We start from the raw sequence: 24,409 nt of genomic DNA, 5'->3' as shown, positions 1-24,409 counted from the left end.
GCTTTGATTACGGTAGAACTGCTCAAAATTAGTCGAAGATCCTCCTCTAGAATATCATGAGTATCATGACACTCACATAGCCAGGCGGCTCGCAGGTGCGTTGCCGACACCTAGGTCGTAAGCCAGAGGTCGTAGGTTCGAATCCTGGCTGACAATGCACTTTCTATATCTACCTACTTACTTGCCTATTACATTGACAAATGATCATGAAACATATTCACAACTATGAGGCGTAGACTTAAAAGTTTGTGCTTCTTCAGCTTCAGCTAATCGATGGTTAAACATAAAGTAATAAGTCAGATCGAAGAGTGAATTAGCAGTGCTGGCCTAGTGGCTTCAGCGTGCGAATCTCATCCCTGAGGGTGTAGGTTCGATCCTCGGCTGTGCGCCAATGGACTTTCTATGTGCGCATTTAACATTCGCTCGAACGGTGAAGAAAACATCGTCAGAAAACTGGCTTGCCTTAGACCTAAAAAGTCGACATGTGTCAGGCACAGGAGGCTGATCACCTAATTGCTTATTAGATTGACAAATGATCATGAAACCGATACAAAAACTTAAAAAGGTTGTAGCGCCGCTAATTTTTTTGTGAGCGAATATTTACGTTACAAAAATTGACCAAATTAATCATTTGGTCACAGATTAGGTTCTATAAATAAACCTAATCAACCTCTAATGTTAGACAACGAAAAAAATCTTTATAACACACTTCAGCATAAAGCATAAATAATTTATTTCAAAAGATTGCAAGTATTGAAACAAGACAAGTCGGCCAGTCATACAAGTTTGCCCCACAAATACTGGACAGCGGGCTCCTCTTGCTCAGTTCGCATCGCGACACCGTGTTTGACTAACGTGTTGTGTTTGATCGGATATTAAAATCGAAATCGGTGAGTCTATTTTTTCTCTTCTGCACTGATAACGAATATATTTAAACAGTATAATCGTAATATCGTATAATAAACGTGTTAATTCGTTGTAATAATATATGCAATGATGTTTAGGGATTTTAAATACAATATATCTGTGTACCTCGTTTATAACAAACTTATTACTTTGCTCACAAATATTAAGTTCACTGAAATTGCTCTGTTTACCGAAATTAGGTTAATTAAAGATTTTAAGAAGTTATGCCTATGTTTCAGTGTGTTAGTCTCAAATCATAAACAGTAATGACCGTAAGGATTTAAAATCATCGTAATTTCCCAGTGAAGTTATTAAAGAACAGGTTACCAATATGCTGTCACTAAGATTTCGATTATAAATATATAAATAATAACAAGAAAGGCAATTTTTGGCATAAAAAATCGTTATTTTCTTGTTAGTTTGTTACTGTCAAAAATGCTTTTAAGATTAGGAGAAATGCAAATGGCGCCATCTTTGTTATATGTTGTCTTTAATACAACAATAAAACATATCTTCGATAAATATTGCTAAAAGCGTTGACCTTGATTACTGGACACTAATACATTATATAAGACAACTTAACAAACTATCTGAATCACGTAAAGTTATTAGTATTAATACAAATGTAAAATTGTGTCTGTAAACAATGAAATCGCGTTCGCTTTCTAATTTGTGTGACGAGTGTGTTGTGAAATTTTATAGCTGTTACACATATGTATGTATTCGTGTTTGATATGTGTGTGGAAAAGCTGGTATTGACATACGCGAATCGGACAACGAATTATTTTGATTCCTGTTCAATGTCTATCACGATTGTTACTGTTATTGTGTAAACATAAAAACAGAATAATAGCGGGCTACTCGGTTGTGAACAAGTTCTTCCTTATTAAGTTCTCAGGTCAGTTTCACGCTGTACTTCTATAACATATTTTCATAAGTGTCCTCTTTCTAACATGCGATCTTTGAGAGCAAAACTAATATGTACACACGTAAGGAGTGAAACTTCTTTATGACCTTATTTTTCGAAAAATGATCTGCTATATGCAACTTTACAGAAATTGGTTAAATTAGATAAAGTTTAACAAAATACTTTTATTATCATCGACATGAATACAAATAATACAATTATTTCATTTTACCTCATTACTACTAAAATTATTACAGAATTTAATTAATTATAATCGAATTATTACTATCATTGTTATCGTTATTATATATTTTTGTTAGCTTCGAATCTCTTCGAAAAAATGTGAAGCGTAACCTAAAAATGTGACGGTAATTTTTTTACAACGCCCATAAAGAATTTTCACTTCAATAATATAAATAATACAGAAAACACATATTGGGAAACACTTACATAGCAAGATGGCACTCTGGAGCCTGGGATACGTGTTAGTTATGTAATCTGTTTTTGGGAGTAATACAATAATCCTCTGCATCCACTTCCATGACGATGACGTCAGTCCAGCTAGCCGGTGCCCTCTAGTCTTTTGTTCTGCTGAGGTCTCCATTCAAAGTGTGGATCCATCGGTTCCCCACCGCCCCTTAAGGTTCTCCAAGTTCTTATGACCTCTGCGTATTGGTTGACATATTTCAGACGAGTCCATATGCGGAGTTGTGTCAAGATGTTCACAGTAATTGCATCAGACGCGTGTATAATGCATTTTCAAGGATTTTCCTTGTAGGCTACATTGGTTTTACCAGAAATATCTTCATTAATATTAACAAAGTATTATGGAACATAAATATATAACAAAAAATTTCATATCAGCTCAAGCGCAAATACACTATGAGACAAATGAGTTTATATGGAAATGGTCACGTGCCGAAGGCTATTTTTATTTCGGGCAACACCGTTTATACCGTACAAAAGCTTATTAAAAATGCCTAGTGAGTGAATCAATCTCTTATCTGAAATTTATTGCCGATTAAAACGCACTAGAAATTTTTTGGCCTATTTTAATATTGACATACATTACAATATTATATAATTATAAATGTATTGGTAAAATTACATTAATTTTAAAAACCATGCTCTGATGATGATGGTGTTATTGAAATTTCCCTAATCCTCATTCTACTTTTTAAAAAAAACACAGTCTTGTTGTACATATCTTTTGGACAATTTGACAATAGACGAATCTACGAACATACGTAAGAGTAATAAACGGACAGGAAACTAATCTGATGTTAAAGGATGACCATGGACACTCATTGCCATAGGTTCGCGAACCACAACCTGGTGGAAAGGAAAACATATTAGATCAAAGCTGTGTTGGTGGGTTGGAGTCACGGAGGATGCAAGAAGCAGGATGGCGCAGGATACTACCGTCATTGATGATAAGGGATATCAGGTACTGGATATATAGCTAGTAAACATGAAGCATCCACTCGATTGATAAAGATAAAACATTAATCAATACAAACAAAACTGTTTGTATTCCGTGCGCGAACGTGTTCGCTGGAACTTATGCAAGAATTGCGTGGATACGTTATGAGAGTGTTTTTATATATAAATTTCGCAATATCCCCTTATGCTCCGGGACCTTATTTGTACACATATTATGTACAAATATATTTGTACACCTGTATATACAGGCGTCCCAAAACTATGGACATCTAGGGGAAGTACCTTAAATATACGAAAGGATATTTTTCTGGAGGAAAACTAAGTTTATTTTGAAAAGCGAGCATTCAATAATTTTCTAAAAGGTAATTATCTGGGTATCGAACCGACTCAAATGTGAAAAATACACTATGCTATGCTAATTAAGAATATGTATAATAAATAATAATTCTTCTTAAGTCTCAATTCTTCTTTCCCGTTCTAATTTTTCGTTGTTCCTTTCTTACAAATACTGTTACTTAAGAAGAATTTTTATTTTTTGTCTTGAATTTTTTTTAAATCATTGAATACAGTAATACTTTTAAAAAAGTCTTCTTTCAGGAATATTTATGATGTTTAACGTACTTTCCCTTGATGTCCTTAGTCCATAGTCTTACGACAGCCCTGTATATACGTGAGAATCACCGAAACTGTTTAGAACTGGCCAGTTAGAAACATTTTTTGAATTTCAATTTTAGAACTCTTTGGTAACCTAATGTATATTGCATTCATTTGTCATTTGTTTTTGTGATTTGGCGGGAAATCTAAAAATCTTGTTACACGTGGAAATGAACCTTATGAGAGCAAAATTTTCGGTCAATGATATTTTATGACTTTCGTTGTGGGCTTACTCAACAACAAAGCTATGATAGGCTGCGATTGGTACTTCTTAATGAAGCCCCATCTCGTGCCACTATTTACAATTGGTTCAACGAGTTTAACCGTGGACGCAGCAATCTCAATGATGATCCGCGTGAGGGACGTCCTTTAACAGCGACTACTGAAGATAACATCAGTGCTGTGCGACGCATGCTAGAGGAAGATAAGAGAGTGACCTATAGCAGATACGGGCAAGCCTGAGCATTGGTATGAGTCAAGTTCAAAAATATTACACGAACGTTTAAGCATCAGGAAGCTTTGTACCGGATGGATTCTCCATACTTTAACCGACGACCAGAAACACCTTCGCATGGACTGGTAATAATGAGTCATCCGCCATACAGTCCTGACCTTTCTTTTATACCCAAGAACTAAAGATAAAATTCGAGGTATACGCTTTACGAGCCCAGATGATGCGGTGAAAGCGTACGAAAATGCCATAGAAGAGAACCCTAAGGAAGAATGGGCCCACTGCTTTTCTCAGTGGTTCCATCGAATACGACGATGTGAAGAGAGGAACGGAGATTACTTCGAAAAACAATAAAAGTATTGGCAACTTTCTACAATAAGCCGTTTTTCATTTTCTAAAAATTTTCAGTGTTATCCTAATAATAATAATATATATTAATTGCTATATTTACTATGCTATATTCATTCAGCGCATGCATATTGCACTGTCTTACTGTAGAAATATTCCTGTTGTGATCTGAAGCTTCTTAATATTTCCGTTAAACTCTTAATCCTAGTAATCCTTGAGTTACTAGAAGTACAAGTCTTCTATACGTAGCTACGGCTCGCTTATCTGCTGCTTTTAATGCTCCAGTGAATAGAATATCTCTCTCTTGATTACTAACATTGATGAAAATATTGATATCTTTTACAACAGTCATCAAACATACCGTAATTTTGTTTATCACTCTTAATGAGGTTTAAGTTTGTTTAGTTTTTTTTATTAGAACTACCATTAATATTTTTTAATGAATGTTTTGACGGAATACATTTCGCTTTCAAGAGTTTATAATTCATAAATTAATAAGCTGTATCATACACCAATACTTCTACATTACACAACCTTTAATGCAGCCAGTAGTAACAAATACTAGAATTGTGTGTAAGACAATGAGCAGTGTTGGCCTAGCGGCATCAACTTGTGACTCATTCCTGAGGTCGTAGGTTAGATCCCCGGCCCCAGATAAAAGCCCATGGAGACTTTCTATGTGCGCATTTAACATTGGCTCGAATGGTGAAGGAAAACATCGTGAGGATACCGGCTCGCCCTAGACCCACAAAGTCGACATGTCAGGCACAGCAGACTGATCACCTACTTGCCTATTAGACTGACAAATGATCATGAAACAGATGCAGAAGTTTGAGACCTAAACAGGTTAAGCACCTGATTTATGTTTGTTACAAACATAATTTATGTTCACAATTAAACAAAGCTTGTATAACTAATGTATATATTACAGTTTTTAATTTAACGATACCAATTAACCATCTTTGCTACATAATTGTTAACGGTACATTACCGTAATCAGAGATTTCTGATTCCGTTAGTCCATATGTAGGTAACGTAATTCCCGCAAATTTACGACTTCTCGGTCCATTAAGGCCTCTCAGTACACTAAATTGCACGACTTAACCAGTAATTAGATTCAGAGAGATTTATACTTGATTAAAATACAATTCATTCACTTAAATAACCCAGGTATCCCAGCATCCCATATGTCTCTTTTCGAAGAACGAGTTTTGGCCAAGGTTCACAAATATCCAGAGCATTCTGATAAACGAGTGGTGTGGCTTCATAGTTTGAAACCAATTTTCCTTTAGTTTTTATTATTTATGATTGGATGTGTTTTCTCTTCGTGTTTCTTGTTTGCTAATAAGTGCTTGTCATGTTAAATATTGAATTGTAGCAATGTATCAGTGTGCCGAGCGTTCGCAATATTTATAAATATATGACAAGAGAACAACACAGAGACAACGAAGCCTAGTCGTCATTATAAAAATGTTGAGTATTAACATTGTTATTAATATTATTTTGAGAATCCTTAATTGCAACATTCATAAATATAAACAATTAGTTTAACCTACATAATAATAATTAATAATTAATAAACAGAAAATTAAAGCAAATTCTAATAGTTTGGTGGTCCCTGTGGCAGTAACTTCAAATTATTTATTTATTTGCACTTACATTTATAGAAAAACAAATAACATAATACATATAAATTATAAGGGATTTAACGGCTAAAAAAACTAAAGAAAAATAAATATGATCAAAAAAATTATGAAATCACCAAGCTTAATCTAAACTGATACAAAAATTAACAAAACAAACTAAAAATCTAATCCCACAGCTTCATGAATTGCGGAATACAAAAGAATAATAAATACAAGAATTACATAAATTCCCTCGATGTATGGCCATACTTATTCGTTGAGCGAGGGAAGGACCAGCTCTGTGTAGTATTTATATTATTATAAGCTATATACAATAAAATATTAGTTGCCCTGCAAATATTACAATATAAACTATGTTTACGTTTAAATAACTTTATTTCTCATAACAAAAAATGTATTTTATTTACATGAGATTAACTTAATATATACGAACGAGATTTGACATCGCTATCAGCCGTCCTAACTTCAGCCTCATTCTAATATAATCTGTAATGCCCTTTTAAGCTAATTAATATAATACTATGAATGTTAGACAAAACAATTATGTCCCATATTATAGTTTACTTTTAGTTTTGTGTATATTTTTATTTATTAACACTTCGTTACATTACAATATAAAAATTGAACACAATTAAATGAAAAGTAGGGAAACTGGCGGCCTTATCGCTCTCGAGCGATGTTTCCAGGCAGCCACTGTAAGTAAAGAAAAAAAATGTATTCAATTATATAAGGTAGGCAAGAAGTGCAAAAATACATATTACATATAGTTATAAAGAAGAAACTAAACAGGAACCAAAAATAAACTAAACTGATACTGGATGACAGGAAAAACAAAAGGTAAAAAGTACACATGAATCACGATAATCCAAATCAAGATCAGTCTCACGTCAGTTAGTAGTTAGTGCGAATGTTAGGGAAGCGATGTGGATAGGTAATGATTGTACAGAAGAAATTTAAAGGAAGATAGAGAAGGAGCTAAGCGAATAGGGACGGGAAGTGAGTTCTATAGCCTCACTGCAGATACCTTAAAGGATAACCCAATAAAGGAGGAGTTATGAGATGGGTTTTCAAGGATATAGTTTTCGGAAGAGCATAAGCTATAGTTATGGACTCCCAAATTTTTTTACTGGGTATACTGTATATGTTAGTCTTTTTTTAATGTAACGGGGGAAAAAAGGCAGAGGGCTCACCTGATGTAAAGTAATATAGCCCTCCGTAGATGCTCGCACAACCTTTCGAGATTTTCCGTTCAAGTTTCCTTCAAGGAAAAATTATTATTATGAAGTACTAGGTATGTTATTATTAAATCTTTAACGACGCTTCATCCTATTGACATGAATCGGTGAATGACACCAGCGATTGTATAACTGTGACGCGGCGGACTTTCTCTGATCTGCGAGGGAAATCCATTATGACGAAGCCTGTGGACGCCTTTATAGAATAAACGCTGAATTTGACGCCTCTCGTCGATTTTTTGAGTCCAAATGCCGGTTTCTAGCTGTTGTTCAGCAATTAACAACGTTAGACAGATATATAACAAGAACAGTTTAGTTATTTTTGGATTGTTGTCAAAATATTCTAAAAACTCTCCTTTAAAAAAATAATAATCTTTCCCATGAAAGTTAATCCTTCTAAATTTCGACTAACAGTGAAGAAAACAACGTACCAAGTCTTAAAATACCCGCACTTGATACTAGGCTTTCTCCAACCGGTTCGAACCGTAAACTAGGTGTGGATACATAAGTATTTCAGATATACCTGCAGTTGAGTTTCATCATCGGACGTCGAGGTAGAATACGAAGTTCCACCTGTATCATCTCGACCTCTGTTACGACAAGTAAGGGTTTTTTGAGGCAGTTTTTGCAACCACTATGTAAAACCAGCTGCCCACTGATGACTTAGTCCTTCAAGAGCGTACCAATTCCTAAAAGGCAGCCCGCCACCGTACCGCCCTGTATCAGCAGGGCGCGAACCTCCACACCACACAATGAAGGGGGCATACGCCGCGAACAGGAAAAAACAGCCCCCTCGCGAGGGAGGGTTGTAGCAATAACCAGATATATCTAAAAGGCACAAATGCGTTTTAATTATTTATGATCCTCTATTTTGTTACTAATTGTAAAAGTATTTCCGAACCAATTCGACTTAAGGTCCTTCAAGGAAAGAACGTACTAATTCTTAAAAAGCCGGCAATGCAGAGCCCTCTGTGCTGTGCGGCAATGTGCATCCATGGGCATCAATTAACATCGGACGAGCGTCCTGTTTCTAAAAGTATAAAAGTTAAACAAGATTAAAATTTCCGTTTTTGAGGTCAAATTTCACGCTGACTTCAAAAGCTTTACTTGGAATTACCTCGTCGAAGGTTGTCATTATTCACGCTTAAGAGAAGGCTGAGGCGTATACTAGGAAATTCCATAAACAATTTATTTTACCGTTTTGACACTGAGTCTCTCGGCTTGACCTCAACAACTTGAATATGACAATGTATTATACTTAATGTGCAGTAAGACCAATAAATAAATGTCCTATACATTTCTTTTATTTTATTTTTACTCTCAGACATATATTAAAATGAGGATAATCAGCAACTTATGAAAATATGTTATAGACCACACCTGTGACAAATGATATGACAACTTAAGAAGCAGCACTGATCATCATTTTGTTTCATCATCGTTATGGCAGAATTCCACCCGTATCACGTACGCCGTTGCACAACTGATTTGCGTTGCCATTTTTTATGGCAGTTTTTGCCGTATACTATGAGGAACCAGCCCACTGAAGTATATACGAACCAATTCGACTAAGGGTCCTTCGAGACAGGAGCGTAACCATATTAAAAGTGAGTGAGTGTCACTTAACATTAGGTGTGCTTTCTGCCGGTTTGCAACTTGTTCTATATAAAAAAAACCGGATCCATGCAGCTTCCTCACAAACGAGTAGATCGCAATATCTCGGTAACGGGAAAAGCTTGCCTCCTGAGATACGGGAACTAAAAGGTCTCGTTTCGAAGTAGGTTTTGGTAGTTAGTTTAGTTAGTTAAAAGAAAACACGTTTACCGGATTGAAGCTATGCATTTGTGTGTGTTATTATAAACTTATAATTATTTTACATAATTTTAAAATTTTGCGACGTTTCGCGTGCTTTACAGCGTGCGTGGTCACGGTGACTGAAGACAAAAGGTGTTGAATATCAAACGTATCACAGCTGAAGAGAAAGTTGTGTTATCTGTATTTATTTTCCCGGAGTTGATTTCGACTAAAAGATGACGGGTTTTTGCAGAAATGACTCACGGTGTCCTCTATTTTCGCGGATTATTTGTCTTGGGGTTAGTTAGTTAGCTTTATTTTGTATCGCGCAGCCTGGACTTGGTGAAGCTATCGCGGAATTTTGAAAGGAGTATTATGAGCATCCATAGCACAAAATCACCTGCATCATGAGCATATCCTCGACACCTTTACGTACATACCCTGACATTATGATATTTAACATTATGTTCGCTTGTATTCCGACATGGGCCTCCTCCAGATTTTTTCACTGTAGTCTTTCCTGGGCTGTCCTTCTCCATATGGGTTCTGATAATTTTGTAAGATCGTCTTCATATCGGATCTATGGTCTCCTTGTCTTTGTTACCATTTTACAATATCTTTAGTTTATTATAACTGTATATGATATGCCCATCACCATTTCGATTGTTTCTCACTATATACTATCTCTTTCTCTTTCTCTTCTTCCTATTTCTTATTTTTGTTAGTCTTACTCTGTCCTGTCTTTTGATAGTGTAAATGACATGGTTTTGACTTGGAGAATAAAGAAAACACTTTTTAAACCGATTGAAGCTATGTATTATTATTAAAAACTTATAATTATTTACAATTTTTTTCCGACGTTTCGCGTGCTTTACAGCGTGCGTGGTCACGGTGACGCACAAATTTAAAATTTTGTAAATAATTATACGTTTTTAATAATAATACATAGCTTCAATCCGTTTAACAAGTGTTTTACAGCGAGCGTGGTCACGGTGACACACAAATAGAAATAGAATAGGTAGAAAAGTGTTTTTCTTAATGTGTAAAAGACAATACTATCATTCAATACTGATCTAAAATAAATAGATATAAACATTTATTTACAAAAGGTACATAGACTATTCTTACAGTACGATATTGCGAAAAACATTAATAGCCAAAACATTAGTCGAAATCACGGGAGACCGAAAAGCTGGCAGCTCGAAGAAAGAATTAGTAAAAGGGAACTCTGCCAGGATCTTCGGAACCTTGCCAAAAGGGTCTACTTTTAATAAAATATTATAGTTATTATATTTTGCTGTTATTGTTTATTGTTATATTAGTTTATGTTAACTGTAGGATTGCTTTATATACGTTATTTTTTTGGTTTTATTACTATAACAATTTTATCTTTTCAACAAATACCATAAACAATTTTAAAAAGTATAAGATTTAGAACATAAGTAACATTAAATATATGAGGTACACAGCATTCAGTAGAAATTTCTTTATTAGCATGGACCTGTGGGACAGACTGGTTTTGGTTTTTGTTATCAGAAACAACCTTGGCCTTCGCCAATATCCCTTAGGTACAAAGAACACCAGCACTTGGAGAACACATAATATTAATGAACTCGCCATGTTTACTTGCCATAAAATAATATCATTTTATGTGTTGAATGAAACAAACTGGGTTTCCCCAACGACGAATGCGGTGACGAACGTGACCAATCCTTGAGGTTTAGTTTACAATGCATTTGTGATATTACGTAGGCATAATAATAAATAGTAAAAATGACTAGTCGTGTGCTAGTAAAAAATTATGAATCGTCATTTTGCAATCTTCCCCGCTTTCTCTTATATAATCATTCCAGGTTTCTGGTGAGTGTCCACATTTATTGTCGACTGGGCAGATAGGTATATTTTTGAAAAATGTAATAAAACATACAGATACCGGCAAACTTCTTGAGCATTAAATGAGGGAGTGGAGGATAGTTTGCACATCGTCAACTGATGTACCAATCACGCGGTCGACACGTTACTCTTGGCGCAGGCGCACGATATCTTCCAGTGATACCTAAAAATCGCTTCTGCGCAGGCTAATTAACATAGCTAATATAACTAATGTAAATTATCAATAAGGAAACAGTGTGTGTTGTGTAGCCGTTAGTGGCTGTGGTTGGTGTGTGGTGGTGGAAGACCGTGGGATACTTTAGTATAAGTCAATATATATATATATATATATAGTATATTATACAGTAGCTATAATAAATACATGTAAAATTTGCTTTTACATCACGTCAGCATCGAGCTGTCACACTTGGAATTAAATTATAAGTTTTAATTAAATTTATTTATTACGTCCCGCTTAGTTTATGATTCGTTAGCTATTAATATAATCGTTCAAAATCTAAACATAACAATCAAATATACAGTATTTATGATTTCCTTAATTTACATAAGAAAAATAACATTTAAACACATTTAGAATGTGTACCTTTAATGCAGTATTGCTATACAAATTCGTTGAGGAAAGCACCAGCTCTGGTGTCACTGGTACTACCAGTCGCCAACTTAAATCCTCAATTAGCTGTACACGGGACCCTACGGCCCAAGAGTCTCTACTCCAAGGGGATCAAAATCGAAGTTGGAGGCAAGACTTATAATTGAACCATTTATTAAAAGGTATTGGGAGACTGGTTTCAAAACTAGATCAGAACCTGTTATATGGATTACCAGGCGTCCATTCCACAGCAAAGTCATACTTACTGGTAACAAAAAGTACATACATATGGGTAGGCAACAAATTTAACGTTTTGAATAGGGAAAGAAAAACAAAACAAAGCAGTCAACTAGTTAGAAGTTAGTAGAAATAAATTTGTGTGAGTGTAATTAAGAGAGGGTGTCTGTGTGTGTGAGTGACTGTTAGGAGAGTGTGTGTGGGTGTGCCTGATACATACCCAAGTTGATGTAACATTATTCTGACGTTTCTCTTTTTACCCTCCATTTACAAAAATCGTTTTTTTACAGATAAAACATGCTGAAGTTATCGATCTTCATCGCAGCGGTAGCCACCGTACACGGCCAGTGCTTGGACAAAGATGTGTCTAAGGCGAATCCAGAATCCCGAGTAGATTTATATAAAGGTCAGCTGCATTTCACATTGGACCTCTTCAATACCATAAACAAAGCTGTGCCAGAAGACAATGTATTCTTCTCGCCCTTCTCCGTGTACCACGCGTTGCTATTGGGATATATTGCTTCCGGTGGACGTACAGAACAGAATCTCAAGCAGGCGTTGAAGATCTCAGACTCTTTGGTAAGAATTAATTGACTTAAGTAAACTGACGACCCAAAATAACTTATAGGTAAACAACTACACTTATGAACGTCATCAGAAAAGATGTAAAATTCATTCTAAATTTACATTTACTACCTGTTCGCAAGTCAAGGGTGTAGAGCGTGCAAAGGGAACCGGCAAGAAGCTGTCCGCCATGTGTCGCCAAGTTTTGAGTCATACAAACTGTTTCAACTGGAGCAAATCAATCCCAAGGATTAGGATAATTTATATATTCGTCAAATTTATCCAAAGCTTTATTGATTAATTTACGTTTACGACGGCTTTGTACAATTTGGCTTGTACAATTTCGATACAAGGACTGGTTAATCTTCTGGTTCACTCAAATTAGTTCTGTTTCGAGTATTATACTGGTGAAAGTTACCATCTGTGTACCTTTAACGCTGGCAGCATTTCTATTTTATTTATATTTGTTATCAAAACTTATGGCCAATACTTTCTAACGGTATAAAGCCACCTTGCCTTTAAAAATTATAATGAAAGTATGATCATTATATATATGTATGAATAGTGCAAACATAACAACGTCAAGACCAATGAATGTAAAGTAAAAATGTCATATATTTTAACGCATTTATTTGCAATTTATATAAAAATTGTTTGTTGCAATAAAAATTACTGTAATGGCCTGCATCCTTTAGTTAAAGGACATATAGTAAGAATGACTTAAAATTTAAACATTCACTACTACTAAATACTGCCAAAAAATTGTATATAAGATGCATAATATCACTACTGCGAACATATTAAGATATTGATAGTGAAACAGCATTCAATAGCGACGGATTTGTTAACGGAAATCAGTGTATCATCATGAGTGTTGGTGGCAATCCCTGGTCTTCGCCGTCGCATTGGGCTTGCTCACCACTCCCTGGTGGTCACCCTCACAAGACTGTTGAATATATTCGTTATTTTTATCATACAATTCTGGTTTCCACGGCCGCTTCGAGCTGAGCCTGTGTGCAAAACCTATGAAGCGCCTCCTTTTACGAATCTTCATATTACTACGTATTTTTGTTATTATTTGTTAATTTTGGCTAAATTAAATATTCTCCCGTTGTGTATACATAGAATATATTTCCCTAAAAGGGTAAAACCAGTTCGCTTCCGCCTGTACAGGGATGGGAATGGACGATGTGCCGCCGGCATCGTCTTCAATTTACGCACAGGACGCGTAGTAATTGGTCTTAATTAGCTGACGAAAACTTATGATAAGGAACCTAAAATTATTTATGTTAAAGTAAATATAATTAACACAGTTGTGTGCTACCAAACAATGTATTTTAATTGTGTTATCCGAGGTGGAAATTGCCTCCAAACGTACCCATATTGACGACCATCTCTATTCACAGAATGAGTGGTAATAAGTCCATCTTGGGGAGTTCATAAGTGGCTCTAAATTGGCATTTGACATACAGAAGGTTTACTTGGGTTAATCGGGCGTGCTAATCATACCCTTGGGCCCAGTTTGTACTGTATTACACCTTATTTCCAGGACAAGGTGAACCTCCTGACAGCATACAGAGTAGACAAAAGGTCGCGAGCTATGAACAATAACAGCGACAGTTACGAGTTCACAAATGCAAACAGGATGTTTGTTGACAGCGGCCTGAACGTTAGACAATGTGTGCGTGACCTACTTTTGGATGAATTGCAGGCGTTGGTAATGTACTTTATTATTTAAAAGATTGCACAGTGTTTTGTAGTCGTGTTCTAATTTTAAATGTATACTGCACTGTCACTTAGTATATAAGGCTAACCAAAAGGAAGGCTTATGAATATACCAAGAACAGAGCAGATTCTCTGTCCTTAAAGATACACCTATTTCCGTAATTTCTACATATTGTTACGAGCTAGGGGATCGGATAGAAAATGCCGTGGATTTATTCAAGGGTTTATTTCTTGATAAATCAATGAGGAATTTATGGACACAAATTAATTGCAGATATTCACTAATAACAAACAAAAACACAGTCACTAATTACTTCACTTATGCACACTTCACACAGTACTTTATCACTTGTATTCACTTTATTCGCACTTTATCGCTTCGGTGTTCCTCTCGTGTTATCGCATTCCAAACTAAAGGCGACTAGTCGCGTTTCGGCTCGCTTATATATCCCTGGGAATAATTCTAAACAATATTCGAGAACTTTCTAGGCGGGCTTGCTACTGAGTAGCGATTGCACAATTCTAGAACGTCCGCACTCTTTGTCTCTTTCGCACGTTGCTCCGTCCTTGTCGTACGGCGTTCTAGAGTGCTCAGTCTAGTTTCAAGAAAGTTCTGATCTTCTCTCTCTCTCTCTCTCTCGTATCATTTCGTCCTTGTCTCACACCTAGAAAGTTTGGTCTAGAATATTCCTTCATCAAAGGGGTATACCTAGGCCTGAAAACGCCTGAAAACGGGTCTCCTGAACCACTCGACTACACATGTTCTGAAACCGACTGAAAAAAGGTTTCAGCTTCCTGAAAACTAGGGTAACATTATGGAAATTACAATTTTCTAATATGTGATTAACCCTCTCCTGAAACGGCCAGAAATCATATTACAGCCTGCTGAAAAGTTCTCTAACTAGTGGAAAAATCTAGAAACATGGCAGTCGACCCGTCTTCGTAACAATATCAATCATTTTAAGTCCCGTAGCACTCGAATCATGTGCAATATTTTGTGTAACTAAAACTCACTCGTACAGTGAAGGAAAGTATCGTGAGCAAACCGTCATGTCTGTCAAACAGAAGGCAGAAGGAAAGATGGATATGACTTGCCTATGAAATTTTTATTTATTATCACTTCGTTACACTACAATATAAAAACAAATTGAACATAATTGAATCAAAAGGAGGGCATCGGGCCTTATCGCTTTCGTGCGATCTCTTCCAGGCAACCACTGTAAGTAAAGAAAACAAATCAAAATGTATTAAATTACATAAGATAGGCAAGTAGTGCAAACATACATGTTATACACAGTTACTAAGACCAAACTAAACAGAAACAAAAAAAAAACAAACAAAACTAAAAGGATGATACATTAAAAATTGAAAGTATAAAGACTCACGTCAGTAAGTAGTTAATAAAAATGATCAAAACGGATTCTATGTGAGGCTAACACCCATTTAGAGTTGGAGTGCCACTGGGTTGTTATCGGTGGCAGTCTTGTTACCAAACCGCGGTGGAACACCAATTCTATAATGTGAAAGTTGTACCTGTTTTCTCATGAAGTTTAAGAGAAAACAGCTGACACCGAATCTAAGGCATCTGAATCTCTCGTCTCATCCGAATCAAAGACCCCAATCACCTACTTGCTCAACTTATAATCAAAATGTCGTTTTATCGGTAACTTATGGACGTCTGTAAACAAATATTTAAAAATTAATAAAAATAAATGTTTAAAAGTTTGGCCCCTGTGGCAGTGTACCGGCAACGCTCTTATTGCGATGCTTATTCCCAGAGACGGCCTTACCCATTGCTGGTCTTTACGATACCTTTTGTCCTTCCTAAAAAATATGTGATGCGAAAGTAGGTCTGGTTTGGTTTAGGCATTTGTCGTTTGAAGAGAAATGCTTAAGTTATAGAAATAAATATTTGTTAACAAATACAAAAAGATTCAATGATGACATTTTAAAATTGGTGTTTTCTTTAAATAAAACGCCATAATCTAATGAATGAGCTACATCATTCTCTATTGATATAATAGCAAGGCCTGAAAGCCGATCTTGTGTCATCGAATTCCTCAGATATGTTTTATGCCTCGAAAAACTTATTTCAGCAGATGCAACTGTAGCAGTTGTAGTAGCAATCTTAACAATTAATTCAATAGCAAAGTTATTTTTTTTTCTATTATGTATTTTAGCAACGGGATGATGTCGTCATTGCCTTCATACACAGGAATGAACATATTCAGTTCTTCGTACAATTCATGTCCATCAATATCGCACGATTCTCCTACTGTCATAGATATTTTCAAGTCCCTGCATTGCTTCAAAGTTCACTATTATTTTTTTTATATTATACATGAAACCAAGTATGCTCTCACGATGTTTAAAAGCCTCAAACCTAGGATGGCAGCTTGCGCTTACATTGTCGAAAAAGTCTTAAAAAATAGTTCATTTTGAACATTTCTTCCGGATTCAATTCATGAGCTGCACTTCCCCTTCATAATGAAAATGCCTTTTTTACGTCGTCGATACGTCGGCGAGTTCTTTGAACTGTCTGTCAATATCCTTTTCCTCGGCAGTTTCTCGCGCTGTTACAAGAGATGACTGAAAACAATTTTCTCGAGCCAATTTGTGAATGCGTCTAGGTGTTGTATAGCCACATCTAAGTGCATGGTTTCGCTTTGCCTGCCACATTATACTTATAAGATTTGTCTCTGTAAGAATGTTGATATAGTTTTTATCTCAGGTTAATAAAGTTTATTGCTCAATCTAATAAAGTTTATTGCTCAATTTAATAAAGTATGTTGCTCAATTTAATAAAGTTTATTGCTCAAGTTAATAAACTTTATTGCTCAATCTAATAAACTTTATTGCTCAATCTAATAAACTTTATTGCTCAATCTAATAAACTTTATTGCTCAAGTTAATAAACTTATTGCTCAATTTAATAAAGTTTATTGCTCAAGTTAATAAACTTTATTGCTCAATTTAATAAGGTTTATTGCTCAATTTAATAAAGTTTATGACATTTACCATATGACAAGTGAAACTACAAATTCGTAGGTAGTTTCCGCTGGTCGCCCTGTCACTGGCTGCAGGCTCCACCCACCGCGCCCGTGTCGTCACACATAGCGGTGAAATAACCGACTCGGTGGTAAAGAGGAGTGGTATTATTTGGAAACCACTTTTTTCACCACGCACATGGGCACCATTATCATATTCCACACGGCAGCAACTGCCTGAAACGCTCAGTTGTAGAACGACGAGGAATTTCGTTAAATCCTGATTCTCTGGCCTGATTTGGTTTAAAAAGATTTTTCGAACAAAGGTGCACCGAAAGAAAGCCATGCTGGCCTAGTGGTTGGCTACACACATAATTCAAACTGTCGCAATATTTCGGTAATAAAACCTTCGTGGTTCTAATTTCAGAACTTCCATGAGAACCCAGTTGCAGCCCGGGAAGCCATCAACAGCTGGGTTGAACGCGTTACAAAGAATAATATCAAGGATCTTATACCCGCTGACGGTATAACGGAAGCCACCAAGCTGGTGCTGGCAAATGCAGCGTATTTCAAAGGCGTGTGGGCGTCCAAGTTCCTGGTGGAGAGAACGAAGAAGCAGGTGTTTTTTGTGTCTGAAACCCGACAGACTTTATGGCCTTTTATGAGGCAGAAGGGCATATTTCATTACAGTAAGTTTTTGAGAATTTTTTAAATGAAAATAAAGAAGATATTTTTATCCTTGCTAGATTTAACTTCGGTGGTGCTTATTAGAGCGATGTACAGTGCTTTCTTGGCCGGTAAGGGCATCGCTGCCCTGAATATTAGTATTGCCAATAAATAAAAATTAAGCATAATTTGAACGTCATAATTTATTGAAATTTCTTAATACAATAATGTGTGTATCTATTAAATACAGTCCTAGGCTTAAATAAATGTGGCACAAACTTAAGAACAGCTGATATGTTAGGTTTTGTTATCGGTACTATTAATATAATATCTTTTAAGGTACCTAATAATCGGAACCGTTTGATAATTAAAACTTTGTCATTGCAATTATTAATAAAAATATATAAAAGAAGGTAAAATTATTTATTGTATTTGAGAGCTAACTGTCAATGTCAGTCTGACATTTCAAACTCTTTGTTTGAAGCTAAGTGTCAACTGTCAATCCTTAAAACAAGAGCTCATAATAAAAAATTAGAGGGTTGCGATGCTGGTCTAACAAAATCTTTATGTATGGGTTCGTAAACTAAGTGACATATCTGTTACCTATAATGAGATGTGATGGCGACCTATTGGACATCTCACAGGAGACGCCCTTGAGCTAGCCGCGGGATAAAACGCCATTCTGGCCGAGCTACGCTCGCCAAAACAGCCCGAGCTGAGCTGTAAAGGCCCTTAAGGCCAACAGCGAGATTCCATTCTCAAAAAAAAAAAAAAAAACTATTGGACATTATAAGAAATAATTTACAATAAATGCATTATAAAAATAAATAAATAAAATAAAAATCATTTATGTCAGACCATTATAAATCCATATATTGTTAGTAGAGACACTTATAACTTTGTTAGCAAAATTATTAAAACATTTAATTCAAAAATCACCGTTGATTCGAGGCACCAGGTACATAGGCATGTATATGAACCCAGTGTCTCAAAACAGCACATTCGGGTTTATTAGCTATAACCATTATATTCCATATTATAAAAAAATCTAAATCATTTATACAATGTAACACAATGTTTACTTATGAACGTAAATAAAGGTATACATATTAATTGCTTCTAATTTTACATTTATTGCCAGTTCTAAAATCAAGGGCGCAGAACGAAAGATAAGAACTGGCAATAACTTCTCTGCCATTATTTTAAATCGCCAAGTTTTTGTTTGAAACTGTGCAAAAAGCTGCAACCATTACACCGTGTTACACATGCCATCTTAGGTGTTTAGTAAAAATAAAACAAAAGTACAACAAAGTTTCACTTTTAATATGTATGTCAGAAGTGAAACTTGTTTGTAAATTAATTAAGACTAAGGTAAAAGCCCCAATAGGTGATCATATACCAGTATATGATCACTCCTTGTATTTGTATATCTGTATTCACACTATATACGTGCTAATGATAATATTTAGAATTGCCATCTAAAGCTCTAATATGTAACTACTAAACGAATACATCAACCAATAGCATGTATTTTTTATCCATCTCCCTTACTCTCTCTTTCAGTCTTTCTCACTACAGCTCTCTCCCACCTCTCACTCCATGGCACTGTGTGTGATGCGACGTTCGATTTATCTCACTCTCTTCCTCACTTGCTTTCTCTCGCTCCATGGCTATTTACTTCATGCTACGTTCGCACTCTCTCTCAATCGGTCTCAATCGCTCTAAATAAATCTTTAGCTGCAATAGGGAAATTTAGAGTGCAAGTGAGACAGATATATATAACTTAACTAATTTATGTTCTTTTTATTTATTTATGTTGAATTTTATGACATTTATGTATTTTATAACCCTTGTTTTTCAGTGGTAAACGATGACCTTGGAGCGCAAATCCTGGAACTTCCATACAAGGGCAATGACATCAGCATGTATATACTACTCCCACCATACTCCATGAAGGAAGGTCAGCAATTTATCGCTATACTTTGATTTTTTTGTGTTTTTATAAGCACGATTCGTAAAAGGCCGGCAGCGCACTTGCGAGCCCTCTGCCAATGCTAGTGTCTAGCGATATCACTTAACATTACGTGAGCCATCTTCCCATTTGCCTCCTGTTTTATGAGTACCAATTCTTAAAGGGCCGGCAGCGCACTCGTGAGCCCTCTGGCAATGCTAGTGTCTGCGGTATCACGAGTCTCTTGCCCGTTTGCCCCCTGTTTTATGAGTACCGATTCTTAAAGGGCCGGCAGCGCACTCGCGAGCCCTTTGGCAATACTAATGTCTGTGGTATCACGAGCCTCTTGCCCATTTGGCCCCTGTTATATAAAAAAATGATACACATTCACTCGTACAACATCGTGAGCAAACCGGCTTGCATTAAACCCAAAAAGCCGACGTGTGTCAGGCACAGGAGGCTGATCATTTACTTGCTGTGGTTGACAAATGACCATGAAACAGAAATCTGAGGCCTAACCCTATGGGAGTGTTCAAGTATGACGTCACGCAATTTTTTATATTCTTGACCCCCCCCCCCATGAAACGCACCGTAACGTTTATGTATCCAATAGTAACACTTTTCGTGACAAACCACAGTGACTCTTAATACTTAAAACTAACCATTATGTGGTGTAAAGTACTGGAAAGTGGAAAATAATATTAACAAGAACGCGTAATTCAATCCCCGCCCCGCATTGTAACGTGACAAGAGGACCCCCCTCCCCCTCCAAAATTCGTTACGTACTACTTGAACGCTCCCATAGGTCTGGGCCACTGGGATTTAGTATTAAACTATCAAACATTATTTACAGGAGTATCGAATATAATAGCGAAGTTGACACCTGAACGGCTAGCCGCAGTGGTGGAGGAAGGCTACATGGGACGGGAGGTGGTGGTTGAAATACCAAAATTCACAATCGAAAGGAGCCTGCCTCTTCGAACGGTGAGCTCCTCTATTTAGGTAGCCTCAGATGGATGGATCGGGTCAAAGGCTCGTCCTCATCATTATCGGTAATGCGTTACCGATCATGAAGGAGTTCCGTGAGGCCGAAGGTTGGGTCAGCGCTACTGATGATGAGAGAACATCGAACTTGCATACAAACGTTGTAGAGGTCTTTAACCAAACTCTTCGAATTAGATATTACTTAATAGTAATAATAAAGCCTTTTATTCTGATCGACTTAATAATAATTGATTGCAAGAATATGGTACAAAATGGTGGTACAATAGTAATTTCGCATATTCTGCCATACAATGGCGCGCAAATTTGTCTTCAAAGGAGTTTTACATTTTACATTATTAGTCATATGAATTGGTCAATTCTTATATTATTTGTATCGTACATATCATATCAAATGTTGTTTATATCAACTACAGTGTCTCATGCAAATAATCTTTTATTGAGTAAAACATTTTTTCCAAAAGTAATACACAATTCTTTTGGTAAATTATTGTAAACCTTAATAGCCATACAAAAGGTGTTTTTCCGAAACAGTTCCAGATTGATTTTTGGCACAGCCAATTTCTCCCCAAGTCCACTTATTACTTCGACTTAAAAATATGTATGTTTCTGTGCCCGAATAAGGACATTTCTAAAATATAAATACTTAGACACATAAAAATAGATCATTATATTAGATATTAACAAATGAAATAGAGCAGGGATTGCCTAGTGGCTTCAGCGTGCGACTCTCATCCTTGAGGTCGTAGGTTCGATCCCTGGTTGTGCACCAATGGATTTTCTTTCGTGCGCATTTAACATTAACTCGAACGGTGAAGGAAAACATCGTGAGGAAACCGGCTTGCCTTATACCCAAACAGTCCACATATGTCAGGCACAGGAGGCTGATCACCTACTTGCCTTATAGGTTAACAAATGATCATGAAACAGATACAGAATCTGAGGCCCAGAAATAAAAAGGTTGTAGCGCCATTGATGTTTTTTATTCTAATATTTGGATCTTGCTTAACTTCTGCAGATCTGTCGGTTGCCAACCCAACCTTTTCCATTCATATCTTTCTTGCGCCACTCTTTTCCACATAATTCCTGCCTTGTCTGTTGTCTTCCCATTTTTGTGGTCTTCCTCTACTCCTTTTACCTTCCCTAGAGTACCATCGTGTCACAATTTTACTCCATTTGTCTTTTCCTTTTATGTGTCCCATCGCCATTTAAGTCTTCTTACTTTGGAGGTAATTTCTATGACTTTTGACTTGTCTCTTATGTCCCAGATAATTAATAATGTTTATTGATTCTTTGGTTTTATTAATATAACTTTTTATTTTAATTGTATATATATTTTTATTTATAAAAGCTTGTCAACGCTCGGCACACTGATACATGATACATTGATAAAAGAACTACATTTATAAGCAAACATGAAAACCATTAAAATACCAAAAACTAGACGAAAATCGATTTTAAACTATTAGAGGTTGGTTCTCCATAAAGAAACTCTGTACACGAAATTTAAATCTGGGGGGGGGGGGATACAACCTGATTGTTAAATATTTTAAATGCAAACATAAATAAATTTTCTACAATTCTCCAATGATAACATCGCGCTTAGTCCATGTATATAGTATAATTGTTTTTGGTTAAACATAAAAAATAATGAATGTTACAGATATTGGAAAGTCTCGGCGCGGGCGATCTTTTCAACGCAACGGCCGATTTTTCATCCCTCACTGATGACCACGGCATATACTTCGACGATGCCATGCATAAGGCCAAGATTCAGGTCGACGAAGAAGGTAAGCTTTGATTGATTACTTAGGCCAGCCAACGTGTTATTCCCGGAGTAGTTGTCCACCACAGTTGTTTTTAGGAAGAGATTTGTGAGTCTAGCTGCTTGTTCAGATCTGCCTGATAGGCAACAAATAGGAAAAGAATCGTAAAACATTCCTACATATTAATTACTACCATTCGATTATATATATTTTATATCGGCGTTGGAAAAAAAAATAACGTCACATTTTTAGGTTACGCGTCACATTTTTCCGTTACGCGCCATCTTTTTCTTGTTCCTACCACGGTTGATTCTAATAGGTTCGAAGCCATTAATAACAAAAATATATAATAACGCTATTCATAATTCTATTACAATTAATTAAATTCTGTAATAATCTTAGTAGTAATTATGTCTATGATAGTAGAAGCCTTTTGTTAAACTTTATCTAATTTAACTTCATTTAACCAATTTCTGTAAAGTTGCATATAGTAGATCATTTTTTCAAAAAAAAAGGTCATAAGGAAGTTTCATTTCTCACGTGTGTACGTGTGAAAAAAAAATCATTATTTTGGGTAGGCTTTAATGCTTAAAAACAGTATTAGGAATCCATAGATATAGCGTTTCACCTGCATCATGAGCACACCACCACACATCACAACCGAATCCGTTATTATAGTTAAATGTATTGAATAACTTTTATTGATTCCTTTCATAAATGTTTGGACCATGTTTGGTATAATTGTTAATGTTAACTGTAGGATTACGTAATACGTTAAAATGTAATTGCAGGCACGGTAGCGGCGGCTGCAACAGCTCTGTTCGGTTTTCGGTCTTCTCGTCCCGCGGAGCCGAGCGTCTTCATAGCAAACTTCCCGTTCGTATACATTCTATACGAGAAACCTACGAACTCCGTTCTCTTTATGGGAGTCTTCAGGGACCCCAAGAAATGATTTAATATTTCATAATTTATTATTATTGTCTTTTGTTAAAATAGCTTTTACACATTAAGAAAAACACTTTTTGAACGGATGGAAGCTATGTATGTTATTAAAAACTTATAATTATTTACATAATCCTAAATTGTAATTTTTTACGACGTTTCGCGTGCTTTTCAGCGTGCGTGATCACTGCGTCACCGCGTTCAAAAAGTGTTTTTCTTAAATTTATTATTATTATTATACACAGACTATAGACTGTATACAAAGTTTTAACTGTTTTAAGAAATCCGCATTCAATTGTTTTGACTTTTGACAATCTGTCAATAATATTTCGTAATCGTGTCAAATGTCGAATGCGTGACAGCTTGCGTAATGTCTGAAATATTTGAATAAAGAACTGCGTGATATAGATATGTATTGTTGCCCTAAATCATTTTCTTTAGCGTTATTTTCAGCCAGTATTTTTCTATCGCCGTGTAGCTCTATGGTTTAAAAAATTCGAAATTATAAGTGTTTAGAGTAATAAAAATAATTTTATTTGTAAAATTATATTAGTGTTTATTGACAATAGAATTATTATAATAAGTAGTGAACGTGAAACAAATTTTTCTTATTTGTATTTTTATAATCGAAAATTGTGTTTTGCACATAGATAAGCTTTATTTATTAAATAATATTAATACAATGTGTTGTTTTATTAATGGA

At 35.7% G+C, this 24,409-nt stretch overlaps 1 protein-coding gene across 3 annotated transcripts; it reads left to right on the top strand.

The window, feature by feature from the left end:
- The first annotated feature begins 775 nt into the window (after positions 1 to 775).
- Positions 776 to 24,389, top strand: LOC123717831 (serine protease inhibitor 88Ea-like). Of its 3 annotated transcripts, XM_045674058.1 has the most exons (9): positions 776 to 890; positions 12,394 to 12,682; positions 14,217 to 14,384; positions 17,807 to 18,068; positions 19,907 to 20,005; positions 20,850 to 20,980; positions 22,662 to 22,788; positions 23,556 to 23,761; positions 23,918 to 24,389. In XM_045674058.1, exons 2-8 carry the CDS (start codon positions 12,401 to 12,403, stop codon positions 23,714 to 23,716), a joined length of 1,230 nt encoding a protein of 409 aa, XP_045530014.1. In that variant the 5' UTR covers positions 776 to 890; positions 12,394 to 12,400; the 3' UTR covers positions 23,717 to 23,761; positions 23,918 to 24,389. The 3 variants fall into 3 exon arrangements, with proteins under 3 accessions (XP_045530014.1, XP_045530013.1, XP_045530015.1); XM_045674057.1 differs by having other exon boundaries at positions 23,556 to 24,389; XM_045674059.1 differs by lacking the exon at positions 776 to 890 and adding an exon at positions 3,163 to 3,260 and having other exon boundaries at positions 23,556 to 24,389.
- Positions 24,390 to 24,409: the final 20 nt, after the last annotated feature.

The sequence above is a fragment of the Pieris brassicae genome, chromosome 13 (genome assembly GCF_905147105.1).
Source record: "Pieris brassicae chromosome 13, ilPieBrab1.1, whole genome shotgun sequence".
In the NCBI taxonomy this organism is placed as follows: Eukaryota; Metazoa; Arthropoda; class Insecta; order Lepidoptera; family Pieridae; genus Pieris; species Pieris brassicae.
Note: the sequence above shows the minus strand (reverse complement) of the source record. Positions and strands in the feature narration are given on the sequence as shown.

Excerpts from the sequence above, each read along its gene's own strand:
- LOC123717831 (XM_045674058.1), top strand. The coding sequence starts at position 12,401 with ATGCTGAAGTTATCGATCTTCATCGCAGCGGTAGCCACCGTACACGGC. Across the intron at positions 18,069-19,906 it reads GAAGGGCATATTTCATTACA|TGGTAAACGATGACCTTGGA; the intron begins GTAAGTTTTTGA and ends CTTGTTTTTCAG. Across the intron at positions 20,006-20,849 it reads ACCATACTCCATGAAGGAAG|GAGTATCGAATATAATAGCG; the intron begins GTCAGCAATTTA and ends CATTATTTACAG.